The 26,300-nt window shown below is 44.5% G+C and overlaps 3 protein-coding genes across 6 annotated transcripts; 2 read left to right on the top strand and 1 right to left on the bottom strand.

Moving 5' to 3' along the window:
- Positions 1–2,922: 2,922 nt before the first annotated feature.
- Positions 2,923–12,592, top strand: cracd (capping protein inhibiting regulator of actin dynamics; the record flags this gene model as incomplete). The annotated part of the gene is made up of 10 exons (XM_084473556.1): positions 2,923–2,989; positions 5,101–5,260; positions 5,715–5,847; positions 6,018–6,170; positions 7,736–7,951; positions 8,551–8,928; positions 9,013–10,789; positions 11,441–11,631; positions 11,898–12,057; positions 12,432–12,592. The coding sequence occupies 10 exons, from the start codon at positions 2,923–2,925 to the stop codon at positions 12,590–12,592; spliced, it is 3,396 nt and encodes a 1,131-aa protein (XP_084329682.1).
- On the bottom strand, positions 12,563–21,150 carry aasdh (aminoadipate-semialdehyde dehydrogenase). 4 transcript variants are annotated; one of them, XR_014637002.1, is made up of 16 exons: positions 20,800–21,150; positions 20,529–20,649; positions 20,141–20,439; positions 19,831–20,023; positions 19,458–19,699; positions 19,035–19,141; positions 18,777–18,949; positions 17,424–17,745; positions 17,180–17,298; positions 16,112–16,871; positions 15,852–16,015; positions 15,456–15,581; positions 14,812–14,943; positions 14,229–14,705; positions 12,986–13,063; positions 12,828–12,853 (listed from the first exon to the last, which is right to left on the bottom strand). XR_014637002.1 is itself a non-coding variant. In XM_084473088.1 (15 exons), the coding sequence occupies exons 1-14, from the start codon at positions 21,036–21,038 to the stop codon at positions 14,253–14,255; spliced, it is 3,450 nt and encodes a 1,149-aa protein (XP_084329214.1). In that variant the 5' UTR covers positions 21,039–21,150; the 3' UTR covers positions 12,563–12,697; positions 14,229–14,252. The 4 variants fall into 4 exon arrangements, 3 of the variants coding, with proteins under 3 accessions (XP_084329214.1, XP_084329213.1, XP_084329215.1); XM_084473088.1 differs by lacking the exons at positions 12,828–12,853; positions 12,986–13,063 and adding an exon at positions 12,563–12,697; XM_084473087.1 differs by having other exon boundaries at positions 12,614–13,063.
- A 149-nt stretch (positions 21,151–21,299) lies between these two features.
- On the top strand, positions 21,300–26,208 carry LOC311353293 (uncharacterized protein). Its single transcript, XM_084473148.1, has 7 exons — positions 21,300–21,417; positions 24,084–24,147; positions 24,338–24,393; positions 24,625–24,658; positions 24,749–24,774; positions 24,854–24,899; positions 25,052–26,208. The coding sequence occupies exons 1-7, from the start codon at positions 21,343–21,345 to the stop codon at positions 26,176–26,178; spliced, it is 1,428 nt and encodes a 475-aa protein (XP_084329274.1). The 5' UTR covers positions 21,300–21,342; the 3' UTR covers positions 26,179–26,208.
- The last annotated feature ends 92 nt before the right edge of the window (positions 26,209–26,300 follow it).

Here is a 26,300-nt window from a genome sequence, read left to right on the forward strand (position 1 = left end):
TGATTAGAAAGAGAACCACTTTGCACTGCCATCCAAAGTTAATTAGAATGTGTTTGTAATAGCCCATTATCTGCATGAGAGGATCATGTTCCAAATTAAAAGTAGAAAATGCTTCTCTCCGAGGGCTACATTTACCAATAAAATATCATCTAGCCTTGGAAAAGTAGACATGTTCATGGGACAGATTCTTTCCGTAACAGACACACCGAACACATCACAAACATAAAGCTGGATATATCGATTGCTACACTAGGCTTCGCGGGGAGAATTGAAAGCTAGTGGCTGATACCGTCCAGCACCAAAGTGTATGTTTGTGAATATGACCATTGATCAACACAAATGACTACCATTGGTCAAGATTAGGATTATCCCAAATGGTAACACTGCGGTGGAGTTGGCCGAGTGTTATTGCTGTTTGTTTGTGCACGTGTATAGACGTGTGTGCATGAAGTGTAGCTTGCCAGCATTCCTTAGGACCAGAGAGGGTGTCTGAAGAAGAGAGAGAGGGCATGGGGTCACGCAGGACGGTAGATGAGATGAGTGGTGAAGGGTTATCTCTTAGAGGCTTTATAGATTGTGGTCAGAGCCAAGGTTTATACCACCAGAAGTTACTGTATAGAGTGTGGAGCATTGGGGTCATGACCTCAGCCCTCGTCTCGCCCCACCGCACTGCCTGATTGCGTCCATCTGTTGTGTGGATTCATCTCGCTCACACGGTCACCCAGCATTGCCAAGCTCACCTCTCTTCATAATTACCCCCCACCCTACCCTACCCTGTTCACTCTTGTGAATGCGCCCCATGCATATGAAACTTAACAAACCAAACTCTCTGTTTTTGTCTTCTGTCTTCTTACCCCCCACCCCTCCTCCTCCTGAAGGCCGTAGAGACGTCCGTCGGTCCGGGTAAAACGAGTAGGAAAAAATAATAAACATAAGCGGCAGAGACAGATCAATGCTCCCTAAGGTCTTGCTGCAGTGGTGCGCAGCTCTCTCTCTAGCTGTGCAGCGGAGGATAGGTAAACTGTTACTCAGCCGCAACCACGTCCGTCTGCTCAGTCAGAAAGTCGTTTACGCTGCCTGTTAAGGATATTGCACTCCACTGACCCCCCCCTGCTTGAACTGCGTTAGCTACGGCACTAGGTCCTGCCCGCCCTGCGGTGCTGCTGAACTAGCCATGCTGTTGTCCAGTGAGGCAGGGTGACAGTGCATCCTGCTCTTCCAGCCACCCTTGGGTGCAGTGATAGCCTCTCCTCTGCTTGTGTAGAACACATGGCTGCTGTCCCCCCCCCCCCCCCCCCCATCTCATTTCATCTGTAGTTCTGTTTTCCACCAGTCTTCTGCAGCCATTACACACATACACAGTCACAAACACCAACACGAATGCACACACACACACACACACACACACGGACATAACCCCAGCAGGCATAAAGGCAGGCAGGCTAGCATGCATGGGTGCATACGTTACATTACACGTGTGTTATTATAAGCTCCTGATGACCCACACGGCGGTGCAAAAATGAACCTCTGTCCCAAAGATGATGAACGACATTGTAAACAGGCTAACACAACATTTACAGTCCGTCTCGTTTGCTATAAATCTCTGGAAACAACATAGCCACGTGTGGACCTCGAGGGTCATAAATAAACGGGTGCACGTGCCACGCACACACACATACATCCAAGGCAGCTGGTCACACCCTCTAGGTTTTGTTTGTTTCCCCAGCAGCAACAGCTTTGGTGTTTCACACAACACACATTTCCACCAAACATTAGAAACCTAAGGCCTGACCGCGATGGAGACCAAAGATTGGGGCTGAGGCGTGATAGCTGGATACATTCTCCATTCCATTAGGCAACAGAGACACAATTTTAAGTAAGTGATGGGTGATTCTAGGATCCATTTGCAGGTTACCCATTATTATACTATTTTTGGACAACTTAATATATTCAAATATTATATTATATTTAACAATTATTCGCCAAAGGCTAAGTGAATAGTATGGAATAGCCCCGAGACCGAAGGTCAGATAACCCTATTTGTTTTTATTAGCGGTTCATTTGTTTTTATTAGCGTGACGAGACGACCGTCACGTGATGAAAACAATATCCAGAGTTTGAGGTCTCAATCATGGGATATTGCCCAATATCCCGAGATAGCGAACCAATCAAGTTGCGCCATGTGTAGCATATACTAATGTTTAATATAAGATACATTTAAAGGGCAGATGAGTATTAGAGGGCAGCCTGGCAGGAGTTGGTCTCTGTTCGACTCTGTAGTTACAGTTGAAGACAGAGGAATTGGAAGAACTGCGGGGCGTCTCTGTCTGTGTTTGTCGGTGAAGGCCCTCACCGTGTGTTTGTGTTGCAGTGTCTCAGAAGAAGGCTGTTCCCTCAAAACCCCCTCCCTCCATTAATGATGTTGTGTTGTTATTTAAATCCTAGAACCCCATGTCTTAACACTATCATCTTTAAACAGAGTGGTAGCCCCCGATGCCATTAACACACACACACACACACACACACACACACACACACACACACACACACACACACACACACACACACACACACACACACATTTTGTCAGATAGCCCAGGCAGGCTTGCATTGATGAGGAAGGAGAAGTAGGGCTAGATTTGTCTGAAATGATCAAAGTGCATACTGCTTCCGTTGTTTATCATAGTGGATGATGTGCAGTGGCATTTGCACGACTCTCAGGTTTCTCCTACTGCCTGGGTAGTCTCTCTCTCTCTCTCTCTCTCTCTCTCTCTCTCTCTCTCTCTCTCTCTCTCTGTCTCTCTGTCTCCCCCTCTGTCTTTCTTCTCTTTTCATCCTCCTGTACCTTTTTGCACTAAAGCGGATAACAACCATCCCTATGTTCACTTCCTCCCTCTCACCAGCCTGAGGTGGGCAGTGACCATGGCGACAGACGCCAGGGAAACTAAGCGTGACACGCATGTAGAGGTAACCGTATCCAAAGGCGCAGGTAAATAGGAAAAACAGAGTGCTTTGTAAGATGCCATCTTAAAGAGACAGCACCCAGAAGAGGGTTGTGTTGCTGACAACATGGAGGGGAGAAATTAGAGGACATTGGGTCCCTGCACAATGTTTAAGTTCTGCTGTCTCCTTAAGAAGTGCATGGTGTGGAGGTGGGATTGGTCGTGATGGTAAACCTCTCAGATACTGCCTTTTGAAGTGACGTCTGTGTGTTGTGGCATGGCACTTGATGATTTTTCCTCTATATTCTTTTTAATTACATCCATGGGTCCATCCATGGGATTAACAATTTCACAAGTTGCATGAGTATTATAGTATCATAAGGGACAGTCAAATAAATTGGAATAAAGTAATAACATTGAGACCAAGTAATTAATTAATTAATTGTATGTATTAATTCATAACCTGATCATAACCTGGATTCTGATTTAACTTGACCTGACTGAGCTCTTTTGTTATTTTGTTCTTTCCTGGAAGTCTTCAGAACACTTTCAGTACACCATAAAAGACGTGGCTCTTGATTTTTATTACTAATGAACCTGTAAGGAAGTGCAAACACAAATCAATCATTTACAGCTTTTCATGGTTTCAGTTTTCTCATGCAATCCATTATTTTATGAATGAATTGGATTAAGAAGGTATTTTATATTATATAAATCTATATTTACTTGACATACTAACAAACCTGTGACAGTCAATGATAGCTCAGGATGCATGTGTGTGTGTGTGTGTGTGTGTGTGTGTGTGTGTGTGTGTGTGTGTGTGTGTGTGTGTGTGTGTGTGTGTGTGTGTGTGTGTGTGTGTGTATTGGACTATAGCATCGGGGAACTCTAGTAGAACACACACAGGAAGCAGTGAGTCTTGGAGTTAGCTGTTCAGGTAGCTCAAGCTGACTGGTTCTCAGCACACAGTATTGCTGACTAGCGTGTAGGCCTACGCTGTGCTTGAAAATCTGTCCTTTCCTGTTTCACCCATGAATCTGCAGTGCATTATGGGCCAGCATGCAGTGAACTCAAGCAGCATGTGGGGGGGGGGGGGGGATATTGTGGATATTGACAATATTATTGTCAATATCCATCTTTATTTTGACAGACACAAACAGGGTTGATTATTAGTTTACTGTAGAAATCATTCTCACAACATTGAAAAGTTGACAAAACCAATATCTTTTTCCAAATAGTGTGAACAAATCCATAAATATAATGGGGTTAGCTATATTGAAGTAGCATGTTTAACCCTGAAGATAGGCATGTCACTCCCCCGGACACAAATGAAAAACAGGGTGAATATAAATTACATCTTTGATAGGATGATGACCTTAAGGTTTCGTGAGCACATTCTCTGGTCATTGTTGCTCTAATCGCCAGTAACCAACCAAAGCATAAATAATAACACAAAGGAAACAAAGACACACCTCTCAGATGCTGATTCATGAGTGGAAACTCGTTAACTGTACCATGCCCCATGATGCATCGAGTGTAGTGGACGCCATGCAGAGTGAAATCCCACACTAGTTGCTACTTATAGCATCGAAAGAGATACCCATGAGCCCTGAGAGGGCGTCTCCTCGTAGCGGTGTAGAGTATCTTTAACCCCACGCACACTGGGAAATACGCAAGTACACAGACAACAGTACATCAAGCAATACTAACCACCTGACTTCTGTGCCCACATTACATACACATTTTGTTCTGAATTCAAAGGTTCATGAGGAGTGAGGTGGCTGAAGTGTTAAACGTTTCTGTTTGGGAGTTATTTATAAAGCTCTAGGCTGATGGTCATAGGAAATTTATATGCAATTGGGAAAGAAAGAGTCAACAAAGTGCAGACTAACCAGAGTTCTCCCAGGGGAAGGTTTGGCTTACTGTATGTGAGACTTACTGGTAAGAAGGAATTATGGGAAAATAATGATATTGACCTCAAGCACAAACTACTACTTACAACCCTTTTCAGACACCTTTCCTTTTCCAACTGCAACTCATGAAAATGCACACAGCTTCTCGTCAAGCCCTATGGTGTCATATTGATATTGAAGCTCTGATAGTAGTCGCTGTAATCTTTCATTTTCTCTTTCATCATCAATCTCCTTTTTGCCAACAGAGCGGAGACAACAGGGCAAATTCCAGCCCTTCAGACGGTTGTTCGGGAAGAGAAAGAAACGGGAGACAGAGAGGAACCTGGGTGCAGCGGAGCTAAAGCACGGTTTTTCTACTGGGGAAGTGTGCAATGGAGTTGTTTCTGACAATGAGGAAAATTTGAGGTAATTAATTATTACTTATTATATTGTTAATGTTTGGGACAAGCATTTTCTGTGTGTTTTTTTATGGAGTTGGAGCAGGTGGGCGGTTTACTTGTCAGAGTCAATGTGCATAGGTTTCAAGATCAATTTTTGATTTTAATCTGAAATATGCACCTTATATACACACCTTATGAACTAATTGAGCTTGGCGTTATTGTATTATTTGTATGTATTCGTTATTGTATAGTCTTTGTATTCTGTCAAATGTGTGTTAGCTCCATTCAAACTAAACAAGCAATAAAACTATAAAATGCTTGTAATTGTTTGCGAGCATGCGTGTGCATAGCCAGATCCATTTATCATTGTGCTCATTCTCAACGGGTGATAGACATCCATTAAGTGCATGAAGAAATGATTTACAGGGCATTCAGTAAATGCAGTAGTAGATTTACACTCTGGATTTGATGCCATGCAGGGAGTTGAATCCCGTTGTGTCCCGAGCTATCTCTCACGACAGCATCTTCACCCCGGAAGAACCGCCAAAGGAAGCTGTTCTGAATCAAACCATGTCCCAGGAAAACGTCTCTGACAAAGTCAGGAACCTGCAGGTATTACAACCATAATGGTGATAAACACTACCTATAATCATTACCGAGGGGTTTTCTCAAACAAAGTAGGTTTCCATGGGTCATATTAATTAACCTAAATAGCAAAAGTATCCAACTAAAATGTCTTATCTGTCATAAGAATTGTATCTTGTATTTTGATGGCCATTCAGAGGCAGATAGCCCAAGGTATCAAGTTTGGGCAGAAGCCTCCATCTCTGAGAAAGAGTGAAGATGAGTGCAGTTCAGATGAAGAGGAGCTTCCTCAGAGTCCTCTCAAGGTGATGGCCCATGTGGAGACCATGCCTACAGAAACTGAGCCCATGGTAGGTTCTGATATATGATACGATTCAACTTTATTTGTCAGTTTGGGTTGAAATTATTTTTGCATCCCTGGGCAGCTCATTTAAGGAAGAGAGGACATATCCATACATATAAGACATATAGCATCAATAGACCAACATGACATACATGTGAGAGATAAAGCATCGATAGACAAAGATGAAACATGAAACATAGCCACAAATGACAGTATCAACCATGACTGAAGACAAAGCATACATATATTACAAAGAGGCTGCATAAATATATCCTAAATGTTATCACTTGGAGACATTTTAGGAAATAAAAAAAATAATCTTAATGTTGTTGGTTTAACAAAAGGATTGATTGATGTATGAAAGAGTATTTAATTCTGTTGCGGTTGAAAGAAGGAACTCTAAAGTGCCTGTTAGAAGGCAGGATCTGATATTCTCTGTGTAAGACATGTGAGACATCAGTGGAAATATATCTGGCCAGCCTGAGCATGCTCTTGTTGTGGACTTCCTGGAAGAGTTTTGCTATAGGAAGTCCAATGATCTTTGAACAAATGTTAATTTGATTATATAGTTTTGCCTTATCTTTGACTGAAAGGCAACTGCCAAGCTGTACAATAAAGCATTACACTCTGAATCACTGACGTAAAGGACAAATAAATGATTTGGCTACTAGCTCCAAAGGATCTTAATCTCCGCAGGAAATAGATACGCTGTTGTATCTTTTTGCAGATACATTCTATGTGAGAGGTCCATGATAGATTTTCGTCTATCATTACACCCAAGTATTTGTAGGTCGGGACTTGATTGATTTCTGAATTATGGTTCTTCACTGGGGACAGTTGAAGGTTAGATGGTTTTCCAAAAAATATCTCCTCTGTCTTCACAGTGTTAATGATGAGCAAGTTTTTACCACACCATTTGACTAACCAATCCACATTGCCCTAGTACAGTGTATGGTCTTCGAATTGGGTGAATAGGGTCACTAGGGTGGAGTCGTCAGAGTATTTTAAAATATATTGATTTGGCACACTGGTGGTGCAATCTGAAGTGTACAAGGTAAACAGCACAGAGGAGCTAATAGTACCCTGGGGTACTCCAACATTGCAGGTATTTGGAGAGGATAGTGTGTCATTTACCTTGACTAGCTTAACCCTGTTTGTGAGAAAAATACCAGTGAATAAGATAGGGGTTAGTCGGAAACCTAATCATTTTAGATTAAAGTATGTCTAGCTGAATGTTGTTAAAAATGTTAAACGCAGATGAAAAATCAAGAAAAAGAGCCCTGGCATAAGGTTTTAGTTTGTCAAGATGTTTAGATATGATATGCACCAGTGTAACCACTGCATCCTCTGTACTACGGCCTTGTTTGTATGCAAATGGGAATGGGTCTTGCCCAGATGTCTATTTAGGTGTTGAACCATGATCTTTTCTAGTGACTTCATGATCACAGAGGTAAGAGCTATGGGCCGAAAATCATTGTATTCATTGGGGCATTGATATTTCTTACCGTCTGTCTTTCTGAAATTCATTGATGACTCCATATGGTAGAAACCACTTTTACATATTCTTCTCAGGTTGAACTAGCAAGCCAACAGGCTCCGGTACACAGCCCCCCCCTCAAGTCCCCTAGGTCCAGGAGAGTTCTCCCCCCCACCGGTACAATTGAGTCAATCAACCTGGACGCCGTGCCACAGTGTGCCCCGTGTCTGGACAACACAGCGGCCAAGCATAAGCTCTCTGTGAAGCCCAAGAACCAGAGAATCTCCCGCAAACACCGCCGCTTTACCCAAGTAAGAGCCAGGTCCACACATCAGTACGTTACATTTTTTTGCATTGGTTGCCCCCAGGCCTGGATTGGGACCTATTGTTAGGCCTCAGCATTTTTTTCCCAAAGGGCCTATGTGTTCGTCAAAAGAATTTGACCCATTATTTTATAATTCTGCCAACCCTACCCTTCTTGGTGACTACCTCAAGGGCTTTTTGCTTTTTAATAATTCATTTTCTCCTCCACCCGTAATGTTTTTCTACCATTTTTTCACTCATCTAATCACTCATTCACAATTTTTGCTAGCTAACAGTTTTCCAGTAAATGTTGATATTGATGGCCCACGTGTGCTTCTATGTGTAGAGCATTTGACTTTCAGGCGGGGTACGGGGTCCATCCCATGCAGTAGTTGCCAGTGGGGAACCTCCCCTAATCATTCAAGTGGGCCAGTCGATCTCTCACCCAACTGGACCATCTCGCCAGAGGGCCGGATCAGCTGCTGTTTTATTCTTACCTTTATTTTTTTCCTGGCCCGGCAGTAAAATGCCTTATAAAATGTGTTGTTGCATGACACGGTAAGTGAAATGTACATTTTCTCTCCATCCTCCCCCTTCCCTCGTCCAGGAACTGCAGGAGTCCATTACGGGGGTCTTGCAGGAGGATGAGGAGGTGGCAGGAGCCTCGGCTGACCACCAGAGGTGGTTGGCTTCTGAGGATCATTGCCTGCAGTCCCTGGAGTCCTCCAATAAACAACAACGGCAGCAGGAGGAGGAGGAGAGGATCCGACAGGAGGAAGAGGAGAGGGCAATGAAGGCAGAGGAGAAGAGGCTGCGCAAACTAGAGGAGGAGAGGTGCCGTAAAGTGCAGGAGGAGGAGCGCCTCTACAGAGCTGAGGTAGAGGAAAGGAAGCAGAGAGAGTTGGAGGCTGAGAGGAGGAGGAGGGAGGAGGAAGAGGACGAGAGAAGGATAAGGGAAGAAGAAGAATGCAAGCGACGTGAGGAGGAGGAACAGAAACAGAAGGAGCAGGAGGAGGAAAGGAGGAGGGTGCAAGAAGAACAGGAGCGTCTGCAATGGGAGGAGGAAAAGAAAGAGCGAAAGCATCGGGAGGAGCAGCGGATACGAGAGGAAGAGAGGAGGCAACAGGAGCTTGAGGTGGAGGGACTCCTTTTAGAGGATAAGAGGCTCAGAGAAGAGAGGGAAAAAGAAGAAAGGGAGAAGAGGCTTCATGAGGAGAGAATGAAAACAGAAGAAGACGAGAAAAAGAAGCAGGAAGAAGAGGAAATACACTGGAGAGAGATGGAGGAGAGACAGAGGCCCTTCTCTTTCAAAGTTTCCTCGGGCGAGAAACAGATTCTGTTTCAGAAGGTCAACCTGACTCCTGTTACACCAGCCAGTGGTCACCAGGGCGGCGCTGTAACCGACCAGCGTGCAGGCAACAAAACCTCCAGTCCTGAGGGAGCAGACCCCCACAGCCTAATGTCGTCTCAGTTTGTCCCCCACACAGCCATCCTGGTGACTGGGGCCCAGCTCTGTGGACCAGCAGTCAACTTAGACCAGATCAAAGACACGGCCTGCAAGTCGCTGTTGGGTATTGGCGAGGACCGCAAAGCTCAAGGAACACCACCAACCAAGAGCAAGACCTCCCCAGACCGAAAATCTGGGAAAACCAAATCCCTGAATGAATCCATGCTCACCTCAGACCAGTCGAGTGCAGCGGTCCTTGCCGAATGGGCCAGTATCAGATCTAAGATATTTAAGGGGGCAGACGGAGGCAAGTATGAGGATTGCCCTGAAACAAGCAAGAGCCAGACAGGGCCTGGTGGCGAGGATGCAAACCAGTCCTCGTTCCCACACTCTAACCTCAGGAAGACCATGTCTGCCAGCGCCAAGTTCTCAATCACCCCAGCCAAAAAGAAGTTTGGAGACTCCAATAGGAACTCTGAGCTGTTGAGTCCAGAGGAAAAAGAGACAGTGAAGGAAGGTGCATCATCATCAACTGAGACCTGCAGCCAGCCCCAGGCAGCGTCCCCGACCCCAGCTGCTAAGTCTCCCAACAGGACCAATAAAACGGTGCGCATTGCAATAAGAGGAACAGAGGAGTGCATGTTTGCCAAAGACCTCCCCTCGTTTCTGGTTCCCAGCCATCAAGCCAAACCGGAGGGGATGGAGATGAAAGGTCACAGCCAGGATGAGGCGGAAGGTTCTGAGGGCAGCGAGGAGAGGGGTCCCGACAGCCAGGACAAACCCTCCCCCTTTGGCATCAAGTTGAGACGGACAAACTACTCCCTCCGCTTCCACAGCGAGCAATCCATAGAGAAACGGAAAAAACGCTACAGCGCCGGGGACAGTTTTGACGGTGTCCCCTCTCCCCTCACACCCATGGACCAAGACTCCACCCCTGACAGCACGCCGGTGTTCTCTGAGACACCGAGCCCACCCTCGCCTCTCAAAGACGGCGCCATGGCCCAGTACTTACAGGTATCTCCCTCATCCGTCGCTTTCCGCACCAAACCGGGACCGAGACACGACTGCGATGGGGAGAAAGTACCTTCCAGATCTTCTCTCTACCAGAGACCCCCCACATCACCCAAGCCTGCAGCAGCCGTGTCCACCCCTCCCCCCTCACCTCTGCCCAAGGATCCCAGTGAAACGGTGGCCCAGAGGAGCGGGAGAGGTCCAGAACCTTCTGGGAAGGAGCAGGGTGAGGGCGCTGAGGAGACTACCGCCGTGGCCCGTCTGCAGAGGGGCAACCATGCGCACACACCAGGGGACGAGGAGCCCAAAGAGAGGAAGTCATTCTTCCCATCCATCAACATCCCCTGGAGAGAGAAGGTGGACCGAAAGGCAGAGCTTCTCAGAAAAGGTGAGATGTGCTATTCTTATCTTTGTGACATACCTGAGAAAATATTATATATGATATGATATTATAGAGCAGGTGCTCCAGCTCGCAATGACATTTTCCATTTTGGAGGAAAAGGAGTATTGAATTGTTAGTTGTTGCGATGGAAGTCATTTTTTTGGGTCATTATTTAGTCATTGATAGTGAAATTATTTGTCATTATGGGAAGACATTGTTGTGTTTGAAACTGTCACTTGTCATGATTCTACAACTCTCTGGAGTACTCATAAATTTGTCAAATGTCAAAATGTTCCTCACTGACTATTAAACGCTATATTGTCCACCCTCCATACCTTTATAATGCAACATTTATTGGCTTTGATCCTTACCTCTGTATTTAGTCGTGTTTGGTTTTGAAAAATCTCTAGTTGCCCTTTTCAATCATTTAGGTGTTTCATCTATTTGCCCAATGTCTTGCTTTTCCTTCCCTCAGTGTTCACCTGGGTTCATTGCTATTTTTCCTTTCCAGAATTATTAGTTTTCTTTTCATAATTGTACTGTCTCTCTCTCTCTCTCTCTCTTCCATACCTTCCTGTCTTACTCTTCTAGAATAAAGCATAGAAATTATAATAAATACATTTTAAAATTACCTAATTTCTACCTGTCTGTATGCAGAGAAACCCTCACTACAGAGCCGGCACTCTCTGGACAGCGTGCGGCTCCAGGAGAAGGAGCAGGGGCCCCTGTGGATCACACTGGCCCTGCAGAAGCAGAAGGGCTTCAGGGAGCAGCAGCAGAGTCGCGATGAGAGACGCAGCCAGAGGGAGGCAAAGCTGGCAGAAAAACAGTCCAAGGAGCGAGAGAGTGTATGTATCCCCCCTCTTTTTTTTATCACATCTCCTGCCCCACACTCACTTTGAATATAAGTGTTATAGCACACCCATTAACACATAACTACAAGGACATAAAGTAGAAGGAAAGGTACAGACACACAACTCCATTAATAGGTCTACCTCTTTCCAACAGGGTTGGAACAAGTATGACACACGTCAGTCCTCCACATAAGAGTTTACATCTTTTGTTATTGTGGAGAGGGATGGGCCCCTTTCACTTTAATTTGCCCCATCAGCAGGCTCCGCTGGCCAGTCCCACAGACGGCAGGGGAACCCCAGGCCCTAGTCCAGGAAAAGCTCTGACCCCCGAGGAGCCCAAGAGACCAGATAGTCTTCTGGGGCGCTTTGACCGGCGAGAACATCTGAAGAAAGCAAACACTCTTCCCAGCTCTGTCACCGGTAAGAAGCTGGATAAACGGTTTGCAAGTTGTTCCCATGTGCTGTTATATTTAAAAATATGTCATACATATTTGATGACAGTCGATGGTGCTTAGAGTTTATCAAGGAAGAGTTATGACGCTCACACAGTAGTAGGATTTATTTAGAAGTTACACGCTTCAATAAAGAAACTACAATGTAGTATTCGTCATTCACATTCAATTGCAAAAAATAGTAGCAGACCCATTCTATTATTGTTTCATCGTATTACAAGTGACACCTAGGTATGCCTTATGTTGATGCCTTACGCTGTTTAGCATTGCATTATTCCATTTGTCTTCCAGAGAAGCTTGTAACTTAACCATTGGACACTGGTCTATGCTTTGCATTTGTAGTCGAGATTGCAGACTCCACACCGTCGCCCCCTGCAGTGAAGGAGGTGTCCAAGCGCTTCTCTTCCAGTGACTCTCCCCAGGTGTGCACAGAGCCGGCCTGGCTGGCTCTTGCCAAGCGCAAGGCCAAAGCCTGGAGTGACTGCCCTCAGATCATCAAGTAGCCCACAGCCTGTGTCCACACTGCACACTGCCCACTGACTGTGACAAGAATCTCCCCTTCATTGCAGCTCAGCTCCAGGTCCTACTCAACGTCCCACCTCCTGACCCTGTGAAACAAACAAGAAAAACATACACAAAAAAAACATTCAATGGCTGGTATATTAATCAAGATAAAGTGTGATTCACAGTGAAATATACAAGAGAAGATGAAAACAAAAAATCACACTTTTATACTTACCGCTAGTATTGCAAGCATGCACTTACTATATAGTCACATGAAAATAGAAAAGAAAAAATAAGTCACCAGAAGAAACAGATGTCAGTGAGATGTTTGCTCTCAGCTCTGAGCACCTCGGATTTGAGAACGACAAACTCCTTCCACAGGCAATACCAACCGTGGCTTCCATGGCAAAAGCCAATCCAAATTACTTCCTTTTTTTTTGTAGCCAATGTGGTCACCGTGGTTGTAGATCCTGTGGTAAAGATACCCCATATCATATCCTCATCTCAATAGTTTAACCAACGGCTCGTGGGAAAGAATGTCAAAGCCAGTGTTTTATCAACATAAAAAAATATATTGTTTTAAGGGCTAAACGATTCCATTAACTTTCCATTAACTAAGGACAGAGCTGGGTGAATTTTCCACCCAGCATCCCAGGTGTTAGTCATCTCCTTTGTTACATTCCAATGTTGGTGTTATTTTACGCTAAGGGTTTCCCTTGCACTTAAACACAGATAGGCCATCTCCTCTCAGAGCCTCCCGTTTTGTTTGATGAACTCCTACCTGCGACCTGTACTTAGCCTAACAATGTGCACTGTGTCCGTGACGACTGTGACAACTGTCAAAGAAGAAGCTATTGTATAACTTGCCATGAAACGGTTAACACAATTTCTATCTCATCCATGCTAATACAATCTTTCAGAAATCTGTGATGGTGCATAGCTAAAAACAGTGCGTCAAAGGCTGCCAGTGTTATTGGGCATTAACTGTGAATTGCATAGTGATGAACGTAACACTCATTTGATTGGGTACAGAGTGAGAGCGAGAGAGAGAGAAAATGAAACCTGCTCGCTATAATATACAGCTCTTGTGTCTGTCCTGCTGTAACACAACTGTGTTTGTGGGCATATGACATCACTTCCTTCTAAATGTGATTTGAACTGGTTAGCTTGTCATAACGTAAGCATTTCTACGACGCTATCTTCCTCACCTCTTGATGTAATGAGCTGTGTGTAAGAAATCATGGCCTGTATTTAAGGAATCACGTATGTAAGTCAAGGGGTTCCACCAGGGCCCTGGTCAGCGAAGGGCCACCTAAGGCCGAGGCACTTGGGCATTTTGTTTATACCTATGGTCGTGCACAATAGTGTAGCGTTGCGCAGTGTTAAATGTAACAAAAATGTTTGGTAATAATTGCACTTTTTTGTCCCACTTATTAGGTATTCATGAGAAGTTCTTACGAAATGCAAAATGTTCTGAATAATGTAAAGTAAATGCTAATGTCTGAAACACAAATTGTCCCCCAGCTTCCTTATTTCTCCGTCAAAGGTACATGTGATCAAACTCTTGATCTCCATACCGGGTTTCCAGAGAGGATTTGTAATTGAGACCCTCTAGAGGGACATTAGTGAGAATACCTTTATTTGTGGGTATAAACGTCGCTATGCATCTCCTGTCCCTGGAAGTGTTTCCATGTGGGTGTGTCCTTCCAGCTCCTCTATGTCCGGCGGGTTCGTCAGATCTACGCAGTACACCATGTCGTTTCGACAACCCACCACAAGGGTGCGCTCCCACACCACGGGCGAGGAAAACAGCTCTCCAGGAAGACTGAGCGAAGCGATCTTGCGTCCGTCCCTTTCGTCTAGGATCCAAAGCATGCCGTCGGTTGAGGCCACTCCCACCAGAACCTGCGCTCTGCCCGCGGCGGAGTGGCTCTCAAAGGCAAATGGGCTGGCATAAACCCTGCCCGACGTCTGGAAGCTCCAGACCAGGGAGCCACCGGCGGCCTCCAAGCAGTACACGTAGCCGTCGTGTGCGCCGCACAGCACCCTCTGCCCGTCAGGTGTGAAGCATGGCGTTGAGAACACCGCTCCTTTGGCCAGAAACTGCCACAGCTGAAATGGGTTTGCGAATTTGAGGGTCAAATTTGAATATCAGCGTCTCGTTTAGAATGGCGTCAAATTTGATTGTGGCAACAAAGACTCAACTAAATCCACTCACCAGTTGCCCTGTGTCGCTGAAGGAGCAGATGTGTCCGTCCACAGAGCCAATAACCACACAGCCAGGAGAGCCAGAGGGAGAGGAGAAGAAGGGAGTCTCTCGGGTGTATGTCCACAGCACCTCTCCGCTGTCCTGTAATGTCAACCCAATGAATGGCGGGCACTGTGACCTCTGTATACCTATGGCCCATCTACAAATGACCGACTGACCTTTCAAAGTACAATCGATTCTTTTACCGGAGAACATGTGAGGGAGGCAAAGATGGTTTCAAAAAACATCAAAACAAAACAAAAAGGGACATAGTATAGTCCCTCATATTGTTTACCTTTGATTGCCAATGAATGAGCTTCCATTTAAATAAGTGAAAGAACCATCCATTACGTATCGAGTCTTTTCTAAACTATCTTTGTTAGGCAACAGCCAGGTAACATTCACATAGCAGCTTGGCAGTGCGATCGTAGACCAACAGCACTGACGGTAAATCAGTTAATTTCATCTGTGATATCCGCCTACTGCCCTGTTCTGGCCAGAGATATCCAGTATCTCGAGGACAGGACATATGAAGGGCTTTAGGCTAAATTATTTCATGGTAGCCAGCCAGCAGTCAAAACATAACTGAATAAAACCGAGTTGGCTCCACTCACAGGGTAGAGACACACAAAGTGACCCCTCAAAGATGCAGCGTAAAGGCGCCTCTGGGTTGGCTCGAGGTATGGAGACGAGAAAACTGCCCCCCCACCACAGTGATACTTCCATACACAGTGGTGGGCCTACAAGAAAATAACACATATTGTACGTAGAAACACAGCTCAAAAGTATAGAAAAACATTGATTATGATTTGTAATGAAATTGATGAAGGCCTCAGTCATAACTAAGAGTAAAGTAAAGTCACTTCCAAAGCAATTGTAGGATTTCATATCTACCTTCAGGCTACCTTCGTATATCTTTCTTGATACATGATATCTGGCATTGTTTACTCATTAAGACACAATACAAAAATTGTAAAGACAACCACAACAGTCGGTGTTTGTGTTCCTACCAGCGGGTCCAAGGCATAGAGATGGCCATCATGGGACCCTACGATAACCAAGCCAGTGGCGGGGTCCACCGCAGGGCTGCTCTTCACGGCATCCCCCGTCTCAAACACCCACAGAGTCACCCCTGACGCCACACACAGAAAGTACACAGCACCGTCGTAGCAACCTGCAAACCAAAGACCCGAGTGTTAGTCGTAACGCGGTTATCGCAAACAGTTTCAGTTGATCATTGAATCTTGGTTTGGAGAACCTTGGCACCCACCTACTGCCAGCTGGGTCCCGCAGCGCATCACCACGGCTGACGACTCTATCCTGTCTCCCAGCACGCGTTCCCACAGAAGCCCCCCGGTGGTCAGGTCCAGGGCCTGCATGCGGTGCGAGTGGGAGCCGATGAACACTGTCGCTGTTTTTGACCCGGTTCCTCCGGCCGCCTTGTCCTGCATCACCACCAGCAGTGGCGAGGCATCCACACAGCGACCCGTGTCTGAAGACCACCTCACACGCAGCTCTGGGGATCTGGGCTCAAGCTCTCGGGGGACCAACGCCCGCCAGATCCCCGTCTCGCTAGTTCCTTGGGCCGAAGAATCATTCTTGATTTTTGCCGATATTGTTTTACAGTGAGAGCTGCTGAGGGTCTCTGGATTGCTCACATTAATTTCCAGTACCTGACCAGCCCTCCTCAGTACTTTAATAAGTCTGCCATCATTTGAACCTACTGGTCCATCTGTGCGTTCTCTCTTGACCATGGTTGAAGAGGCAGGATGGTCTGCTGAACGTTTCCTAGACGAGGGTGCGTTTGGAATGTTGTCGGCTGCGGGGGAGAGCCGCGTTGCCCTCGCAACAAGGCACAACACATCCGTGAACGACCCTTCAAGTATGGCTTCCAAAAGTCCCGGTACGCCAAGTCCGATGGTGGCTATGATGTCATCGCAGAGACGTAGGGCTTTCAAAGAGTCACCTCCACTGAACAGGAAGTGGGAGTCATCCTCAACCACTGCATCTTCAGGATGACCTAAACTATCCTGACCATGAAAACAATAAAGACATGCTAATTATAACATCCAGAATGAGGTTCAATTAAAAAGGAACCCATGTCATTATAGCCATCACTTTAGTGTAAATAATACAAACCCCATTCAACCACAAAGGGGTATGTACCATAGTAACAGCGTATGAATTTAGGCACATACAGGGGTTGCAGCGGGAGTGGCAAGAATCGCTTCTACCTTTAGAATAACCAGTGCATTGAAAGCAGTGAATGAAGTGATGAATGACTGAAAAAAAGTTAATTGTTATATATTTTTTTATATATATAATAAACTGTCCATACCTGCCATAGACAGATGAGTCTCTGTTTGAGTTTAGCCATATTCTCAAATGAATTGGCTGACTCCAAACGGTCCCTCTGTTGTTGATATAACGTCATCAGTGCACTCATGTCCACCTTTCCTGAAGTACAACATGATTTTATTGAGACAGAAAACATGAACATATGGAGGAATAAGACCAATAGGAATAATAAGACCAAGAGGAATAATAAGTGAAACGTATTGTTCTCTGGTTTTGAAACTAACCGTGAGCAGTTAGCGGCAGAGCCTGGACTAGAACCAAGGAGTCTGGAATGCTGGCACTGGGAACTAGCAGGGACAGCTGCTGAAGGACAACCCTGTGCAGGACTCTGTTTGGGGCCTCAGATCTGCTCCCGTCCTCTGGGAGGTCTTCTAAGAAGCCCCAGTCTCCCTCATGATCCCCGGGAACGGAGAGGCTCAGCTTTGCCTGAAGAGGAGTCGCCGCCACCTGGTGGACAGATGGTGACGCTACGACAAAGGCGACCAGTCGTAAGCCTTCGAACAGACCCACTGCACACGAGTCCACCTGAGGGAGACTCATCATGACCTGAAGCGAAAAAAAATGTGCGTTCTATTTGGAAGTGTAAACATGAACATTAAAAGGGTGCAAATACTCAAAATGAGGTAAGAAACATAGACCAGTGTGTTCATGCAATGACAATTTTTTTTTTTTTTTTCGATTGGGGTGATTTTGCAGCAGAGTACATCTGCATAGATCCATTTGGGACCCCTTTCGTATGGTGCAACAATGGCATAGGCATCCAAAATAGTTTTTTGCCTTGGCTTTGCATTGCATTCAGATTTGGCTTTGCACTCGTTTTACAGAGCTTTATGGTGGCTAATTAAAAGGGGAAATAAATTAAGTGGTGTTGCCTTTTGTTGCAGCAACAATTGCAAAGCACTCTCGACAAAGTATCATTTTTTGGTCAACGTCGTCTTTTCTGTAACCGAAATAACTCCATACAACTGACGTTGTTCTCTCTCTTAAATCTTTTTTTTTGCTGGCTTCTTTTTATTCCAAGACTAGCGGGGGCTGTCTACGACTGCGTTAGTTGTCTGATCATAAACTGATCAACATGATCAGTGATTGGTGGTTCACTGTGCATGCAAAGCCTGCATGTCACTCCCTAGAAACAAACTGTATCCAAAGAACCCTTAAATTTGAGTTAATTATGTTATATCAGACCGATTTCTAAATTAGGCAGGGAAAACAAGAACCGTTTTAAATTATTTTCTTATAGCACATCCAGCGATACTAACACCACACATGCATGTATCGTGATTTCGATACGAAAACTATATATGGTACAGCCGTAAGTGGGACCCATCTTGGTTATAAAAAAGGCCTCAGAAGCACTCCCATAGGGCACTCCTCTGTCATCGTATTAAACCTGTATTAAATCGTATATATCATCGTATTAAAATTTTAGATAGGTTGTGATTTGCTCGACCCGGGCCAGGTCTGCTGGGAAAATGGGAGGCATATACCAGAGGTTCGGTTGGTACTTAGCATGATACCCTGAGTAAAACTTGACAGAATAGGGAAACCAAGTGGAAAAAACAAACCAACACCCTCACTTGTTGCACAGTGTCCAAGTTCACGCGTTGGCCGTTCCGCTTCACCAGCCTGTCCCTCCGTCCCAGGTAGTGGAGATGGTTGCCTTCCACCTGGACCCAGTCCCCAGTGGCTCGCATCGTTCCTGGGACCATAGTGGACTCATCGTCGATGAGGCATACCCTTTCCTGTCCACCTACAGGAGGACACCACTCAAATAAACAGCCAGAAATGCATTCATGTGGGTTTTTTAAAGAATGTATTGTATTTTTCCCCCCTACCTATAAAAAGTTGCCCTTGGCCCGCCGTTATGACACAGCCCAGGTCATCTCGGACCTCCACACTGGTGTTCAGCATAGGGGCTCCTATCGGGATGGAAGACGCCGCTCTGAAAAGTGGCCACAAATGACTCCATTACGGTCTCCAGCCTAGGCCTGAACATAGCCGCTTAAATCTTGCCTGTTCCTGTGATGAAGACATGCTACTGTATAAAAAAATAGAACCAAATCAATCTATTTTTACACACTACGTGAACATTTAATGATCAGTGGATTAGCCTTTTAAAAAGGATATATTTAAGCTCATAAATATCCTAACCAAATAAAAGGTCAGATATGTAAAGATGTACATGTGCAAATTGAGGACGAAAAAAATAAAAACGTATTACATTATTTAATCTACATACTATAGAGACATGCACTCACTGATGGCTGGACTTCAGCAGGCTCTCAGGGACTTGGTGACAGCAGGCCCAGCAGGACACCTCTGTGATGCCATAGATGTTGTACATCTGAGTCCTGTTGCCTTCCTGTCGCCAGCTCCTCAGCAGGCCTATGGAGGGACAGGCCTCCCCGCCGAGGGCCAGCACCCGCAAGGAAGAGCCCGCAGACAACACCTCCTCTGTGAGGGTGTGGCGGCCAAAGCGTCCCAGCAAAGTGGGCGTAACCTGGAGAGAACAAAATAGTTTGAATTGACTCATTTCATGGTGTTTGGATTCATGAGAATGTTTTAAGCAATATTTCATTTGGCATATTACGCTTATAGTGTAGTATATACTGATTCAACAATTTGGTGAACCTGTAGGACAGTTGTCTTGTGATCTTTGAAGAGCAGTTTTGCCAATCGATTAGGTGCTTTCTTGATGACAGAGGGGGCAATGAGCAGCCGAGCCCCTGATGACAAGGCAAGAAAAATCTCCACCACCGAGGGGTCAAAGGTCAACGGCGATGCGAGAAAAACCAAGTCCTCTGCACTCATCTGGAATAAAGATCTATAAAAAGCAAGCAATGCTTAACAATACTTAATTTACAGTGAATATAATTCAACAAACTCATGACCATAAATCAAAATCAGAAAATATATGCAATGAGTAATTTTTCAGACCAACCTGAGATGCTGTATATTGGGTACTATGCACTTGTGTGGTACCCTTACAATTTTTGGAAGCCCAGTAGTTCCAGAAGTGTGAAGCACATATGCAAAGTCTCCTTTTGTGGTGTTTTCAGCAAAATTTGTCGAGGCATGTGGCCATCCTTCACAAGCTCTCTGAGTTCCTTCCTGCTGTGTCCCTAGGTCCAATATGACAGCTGATGACAGCGGCTGAACTCTAACAAGGGTCAGGTTGTAATCGGGCCACACTGCACATACCTCCACAGTAATGAGTTTGGAGAACTTCTTCTGGAAATGCTTGATGGAAACATTCAAATGAAAGTTAAAACAATATTATGGATAATACAAATATATTTAATGATGTTATTTATATATGAAAAAAATACTTCAAACAAACTGCTCTGCAGAGTGCAGTAATTCAGGTCACACATGCTCATTATGCGAGCGGACAGAATTCCTGGGACATCTGGATTAAGAGGTACATAGGCAGCTGGTAACTGTAGAATTCTTTAACAAAATAAAATAGATGTATAGTATTAAGACAACAAGACAATACAAAATACGTATACTGATGGGCTATTCTGTTAAAAAATTGCATTCCATGATTTTGATAGGACATCGCTACATTGACTGAAGTGAATCAGATTGTAAACTCACCCGAAAATCCAGACAGGGAGATACAAATCATTTTGAACATACAATCCAATTAAGCCATTATTTTCGCGACATAGATTCCGCAGAGAAGAAGACAATTTATTTCCATGGCGCACCACGTCATTGTATGATAAAGACACGCAATTCTCAGGACCTGAACACATGTCAAATGTGACAGCTACTCTGTCTGCATGCTTAAGGGCAGCTGTGATCAAAGCATCCTGTAGCTTATTCCCATTCATTTCGTCAAGAAATAACAAGATTCCTTATGTTTTTTCTATGGGCATATGGAAGAATAGTGAATTGGCTAAACGGATCGGGAAGCTGAATGAAGTTGAGATTGTTCCCACTGTGGTTTGCCAGCATGGAGAGTTATTGTTGTATGTTAGTCGCGTGTCGATGACGTGAGGAACTATACGACGCGTGCACGGTCCAATCACATTTCTTTATTTTGAAGAAAAACTCGACATCAACCTCTGAAAATCCCGCTGAAATCGAAGCCACCAGTAGCCAGTACAAGTTTATCTTCCCCTATTTGTCGACAAAATGGACAACTTGAATTGGCAAATGCAGAGAAATATTAACAACTACGTTAATATTCTGGACCGATTGACAGAAAAGGTATGGGTCAATTGTTTGGGCGTTGTGTAGCGACCATAGAGTAGGAAAAACAATTGAATTTAAACTAGACATGTCGCCGCATGTGCATTTTCTGAAGAAAATGCGTGTGGTTGCGTCAACTCGTCGAAGCCGACTTATTGAACAATAGTGCTGATTGATTTTGTTTGATTGCGAGTTATGGCAATTCCTGTCGCCGAAGAGATGCTTTATTTCTTGGAGGCTTGCTCACGCGTGGTTTCTATATGTGTACCGATATGTGCGTACGAACAACCCAGAGTTTTTTTTGCCTTCGGAATGGTTAAGTCAAGCCCCCCATTTACTTCCATTATAAGATATAGCTCGCTGAGTATCTGCAAGAGTGGTCATTTCAAATTGACCCAGTAACTTAATTTTGTTAACCAACAAAACGTTCCACATAACCTAAAGGGAGGTCCTTAAAGGGTACACCCATCAAGGACCTCCCAGATGCAATAGCGTCCAGCTGCAGCCGGAGCCGGTGTCGCAGAATTCGGTGTAACACCTGGTCTTTGGTGTGGCAGATCGGGTTTTTTCGAAGTTTTGCGTCACAGTCGGCCCCATGTCTTAATTGCTTCTTTTTTTTTTTTTAAAGACATTAAATGTTGCAATAGTTCGTCTCCAACATATACCATTACATCAAACGGCTTCTCCATCACACAGCTTAATGTATTGCATATCAATAGTATCTATACAGTGATTAGATTATATTGATATACCTACCAACAATTTATAGTAACTAAAACACTAAACACTAAAACACACAACAACAACTAAAATATTTAAAGGATTTTTCTGTATGCTAATGTTTCTTTGAAACGCTCGTCATCATCATGCTGGCCACGTACTTTTCTGCTCCCATGGAAAATGCAGGTGGCCTGTTATGGTCAGACTAGGGAACCCAAACACATGGCAACAATGGTCATGGTCAAACCAAACTAGGTTTACTTAAAGGGCAAAAGGGAGCAGGCAGGCAAGTATGAGAGATTTGAGATTCTAGGCACAAGAGATAAAGGTTAGGAATATCCTCGGGAACACAGGGAAACAATTGGACAGGAGCAAATTTTACTTGGTTAGAGTTAGGGATGTGAATAACTCAAATTTTTCATGGCTGAATAATCAGTGGGTGGTATGAACGAATAATTGATTATTCGATGTGTGCCGACATTCACAAAGGCAGCCATGGATCTGCAAGAAATCACTTAATATCTTAAACGCAAAAAAACTAACTTTAACAGTGATCAGTGTTTGTGTATGCATATATATTAATATGTATGCTTGTGTATTGTGTATATTGTTTTTCTGTACATCATGATTAATAATAATAAAAAAAAACAAGTAGTGCTACAGAACCAACATTAATTCCGTCTGTTAATTCTTGTTTATTTGAATGGGAAAAAATGTTAACGGTCCAAAAGTTAAAAATCGGCTTTGACCCTCAGGAACGAATAATCGAATAATCAAATACTCTGACCCATCCCTAGTTAGAGTAGACAAGTAATGGCGGTGATTCGATTGGAAACCATGGCATAAATACTGTGAGTTGAATGAGTTAATAGCGTTGATAGATGTGGAAAAACTGAAATTTTGCAAAGTAATGAGATTTTTTATTAATTAACCAAACAATATAATAAATAATTAGCAAACTTGAAGAAAAAAGTATATGTTGCAAAACATATGCTATTTCGCTAGACGATGGATAGTCAAATTAGTCAAACAACGTAGAGTGTGACACAACGTTGAAAAGAGCCGAAAAAAACCTGGCCTGCTACACCACAGGCCCCTTGCTACACCACAGGCCCCCTGCTACACCACAGGCCCCCTTGCTACACCACAGGCCCCTTGCTACACCACAGGCCCCCTTGCTACACCACAGGCCCCCTTGCTACACCACAGGCCCCCTGCTACACCACAGGCCCCGGCTCCGGCGCTGCACCTTGATGCCACTCCCCAAATGGGTACACCCATCCAGCACCTCCCAAATGGGTACCCACATGACCTAAAGGGAGGTCCTTAAAGGGTACACCCATCCAGCACCTCCCAAATGGGTACCCACATGACCTAAAGGGAGGTCCTTAAAGGGTACACCCATCCAGCACCTCCCAAATGGGTACCCACATGACCTAAAGGGAGGTCCTTAAAGGGTACACCCATCCAGCACCTCCCAAATGGGTACCCACATGACCTAAAGGGAGGTCCTTAAAGGGTACACCCATCAAGGACCTCCAAAATGGGTACCCACATGACCTAAAGGGAGGTCCTTAAAGGGTACACCCATCCAGCACCTCCCAAATGGGTACCCACATGACCTAAAGGGAGGTCCTTAAAGGGTACACCCATCCAGCACCTCCCAAATGGGTACCCACATGACCTAAAGGGAGGTCCTTAAAGGGTACACCCATCAAGGACCTCCAAAAGGACCTCCATTACACAAATGTTAGGCCTCTGGGGATCTATCAAGTGGATTTTGGATTGGTTGAATAATGGTTAGCATAATCGTATTTTCGCATTAATCTGCCATTTTTAACGAAATCAAAAATAATTTATATTTATATTAATATATTATATATATTTTTAATTGTAAATATTATACAAAAGTATAAAAGAATCTAAACTTAATTTACTCTCTATTCTATTCTTCTGTTCTACAGTATATCAAATTGACCGAGCAGGTTGGAGCAAAGGAGGTGGACTTCAAACATGAAACAAACAAAGGTAACCGATTCTATAAGGTTTATTTTCTATGGGTGACATGTTTTATTATATCTACGTCATTAGGCTTATATTTGTTCAATACTTCAGTAACGACTTGGCCTCGGTTTGCTATCGTCTTTAGAATAAATTAATATGTTGTTACACCAATAGTTTTGCTTTGCCTAATACATTATGTTATTACATGCTCAAGACATTGCACGGTCCATGAAAGTGACAGAGTTGGAGATTTCCAGGATAGAAGTAGAGGTTTGCATAATTTTTTTTTTTTTCTCCTTTTTGATTAAGAGCATTTACCTTCCTATTTATTTGGTGGTGGACTGTAAAAAAACGATTTAGAGTATAAATATATAAACCCATTGTATTTGTTTATTTAAAATGTATCAATTATGTTGATATATTATTGTATCAAAAACATTATTCAGTTATTATTGTATTCGATGTACGTTCGCTATGATTTAAAGCTCTTTCTCACCTTAGATGCCAACAAGTGGGAGGGAATATTCCTACTCAGGTAAATGAGAACAATTGGATAGATAACATCATTATTGTTTGTTTAAACAGTTTTGTCTAATGCCATTTATTTTGTTGCTTTCCATTACAGATGGCAACAAGACAAATGACTCCCAGGTAATTGACCACTAACATCTCTGGTGTACGCGTATAACTGTATGGATTATGTGTAATGTTGTTCTCTCCTTTTAAATAGATTGAGTCCAATGAGAGCGTTGAAAGTAATAACTCCATAATGGATGGTGAGAGCATATCTTTCTTATGTTTCTAGAAAAAGGTTTTGTTAAAAATAATTCTATGCACCTGACAGATCATATTTGTCCTTGACAACATTAAATGATGACGGCATTATATCCAAAATCAAAGTGGGCACCATATCTTTCGTATCCCACAGGGGTGTCTGAGATGGAACAAACCCAGGCTTCCGGCATTGGCCTGTTGGACGACACTCAGGGGAACCTGATGGATGTGTTGGTGCAGCCTGATGACCAGGATGAAGAGCTGGAGCGAACTCTGAGTAGCCATCATAGCACTCTGATGGAGCTGTTCCCCCAAATGATCATTCAGATGGGGAAGGCCTGTCATCGGCCGAATTTCCCCAAGGCTGCCGACTCTGTACTCGAGAAGTACAGAAAGATGAGACAATTTGGCAGCAATACCAAGGAGACCACCAACCCCAAGCACACACCCAGGGGGGATTGCCACGACCTCTGCCAATCTGGTGATGAACACCACCTGAAAGCAGCAGTTAAAAGCTGCGTGGCCATGTTCCATTCCCCTGCGCAAAGACATTCCAACCTGACTCAGTCGCTGCAGGTGAGGGGAGCGTCTCCTGAGAGTGAGGCAGACCGGGCAAGGAGAGATGACCAGCGGCCGGTGGGCCGTGTGGAATTTTACTCGTCGATGCAAAGCAAGGAGTCAATGAACCAGACATTCAATGTGTCCAAGGGTACTCGCCCCTGTTCGCCTCTCTCTGGCAAACCTCTGGGACAATCCCCAGCTCAGATCCTGAGGTTTAACAGAAGCAAGGGGAGGAACCATAATGGCTATGGTGGATCTCCCAAGGCTTTTGCCAGACACAACCCGGCATCATCTTCTATACATAAGCAGCACTTCCGGTCACCAAAGAGAAGGCTCTACCTTCAGGATTGTCACAGTCCCTCCCGGCTGAGGTCGGACTCACCGCAGTCGTCCCTCCAGCCAGGTGGACTGAATTCCCCAGCCAAAACAGAAGAGGCGTTCACAAATCTTTACCACAAGTTTATCTGTCTGGCCAAATCTCCCCTCTCCAAATGCTCTCCCTGTCGTTGCTCTGCTCGAAGATTAGAGGCAAACATTAGGCGCTCTTCTTCCTCCGCCTCTGCACTGTCAGCTCTAGCCCTTTCCCCCCACCGCTCCAACCTGCGGAAGCGTGTCAGGGAGCTCGACCAGGACAAGTCTCCCACGTTCAACCGCCCCTGCGAGTGGAACTCGTCCCCGGGGTCCTTGCGCCATTTTAAAGCGAGAAGACTGCATCTGTAACAGTGCAGTCCTGAGTTGGTGTTTTACATTATTGCATTTTATAGTTATGCTCATTTAAGTTTGTTTGGTCATTTGATCATAAACAATATTGTGTAATACTTAACATTTCAAGAATGTGAAAA

Source organism: Micromesistius poutassou, assembly GCF_964030765.1.
Source record: "Micromesistius poutassou genome assembly, chromosome: 9".
Classification (NCBI taxonomy): domain Eukaryota; kingdom Metazoa; phylum Chordata; class Actinopteri; order Gadiformes; family Gadidae; genus Micromesistius; species Micromesistius poutassou.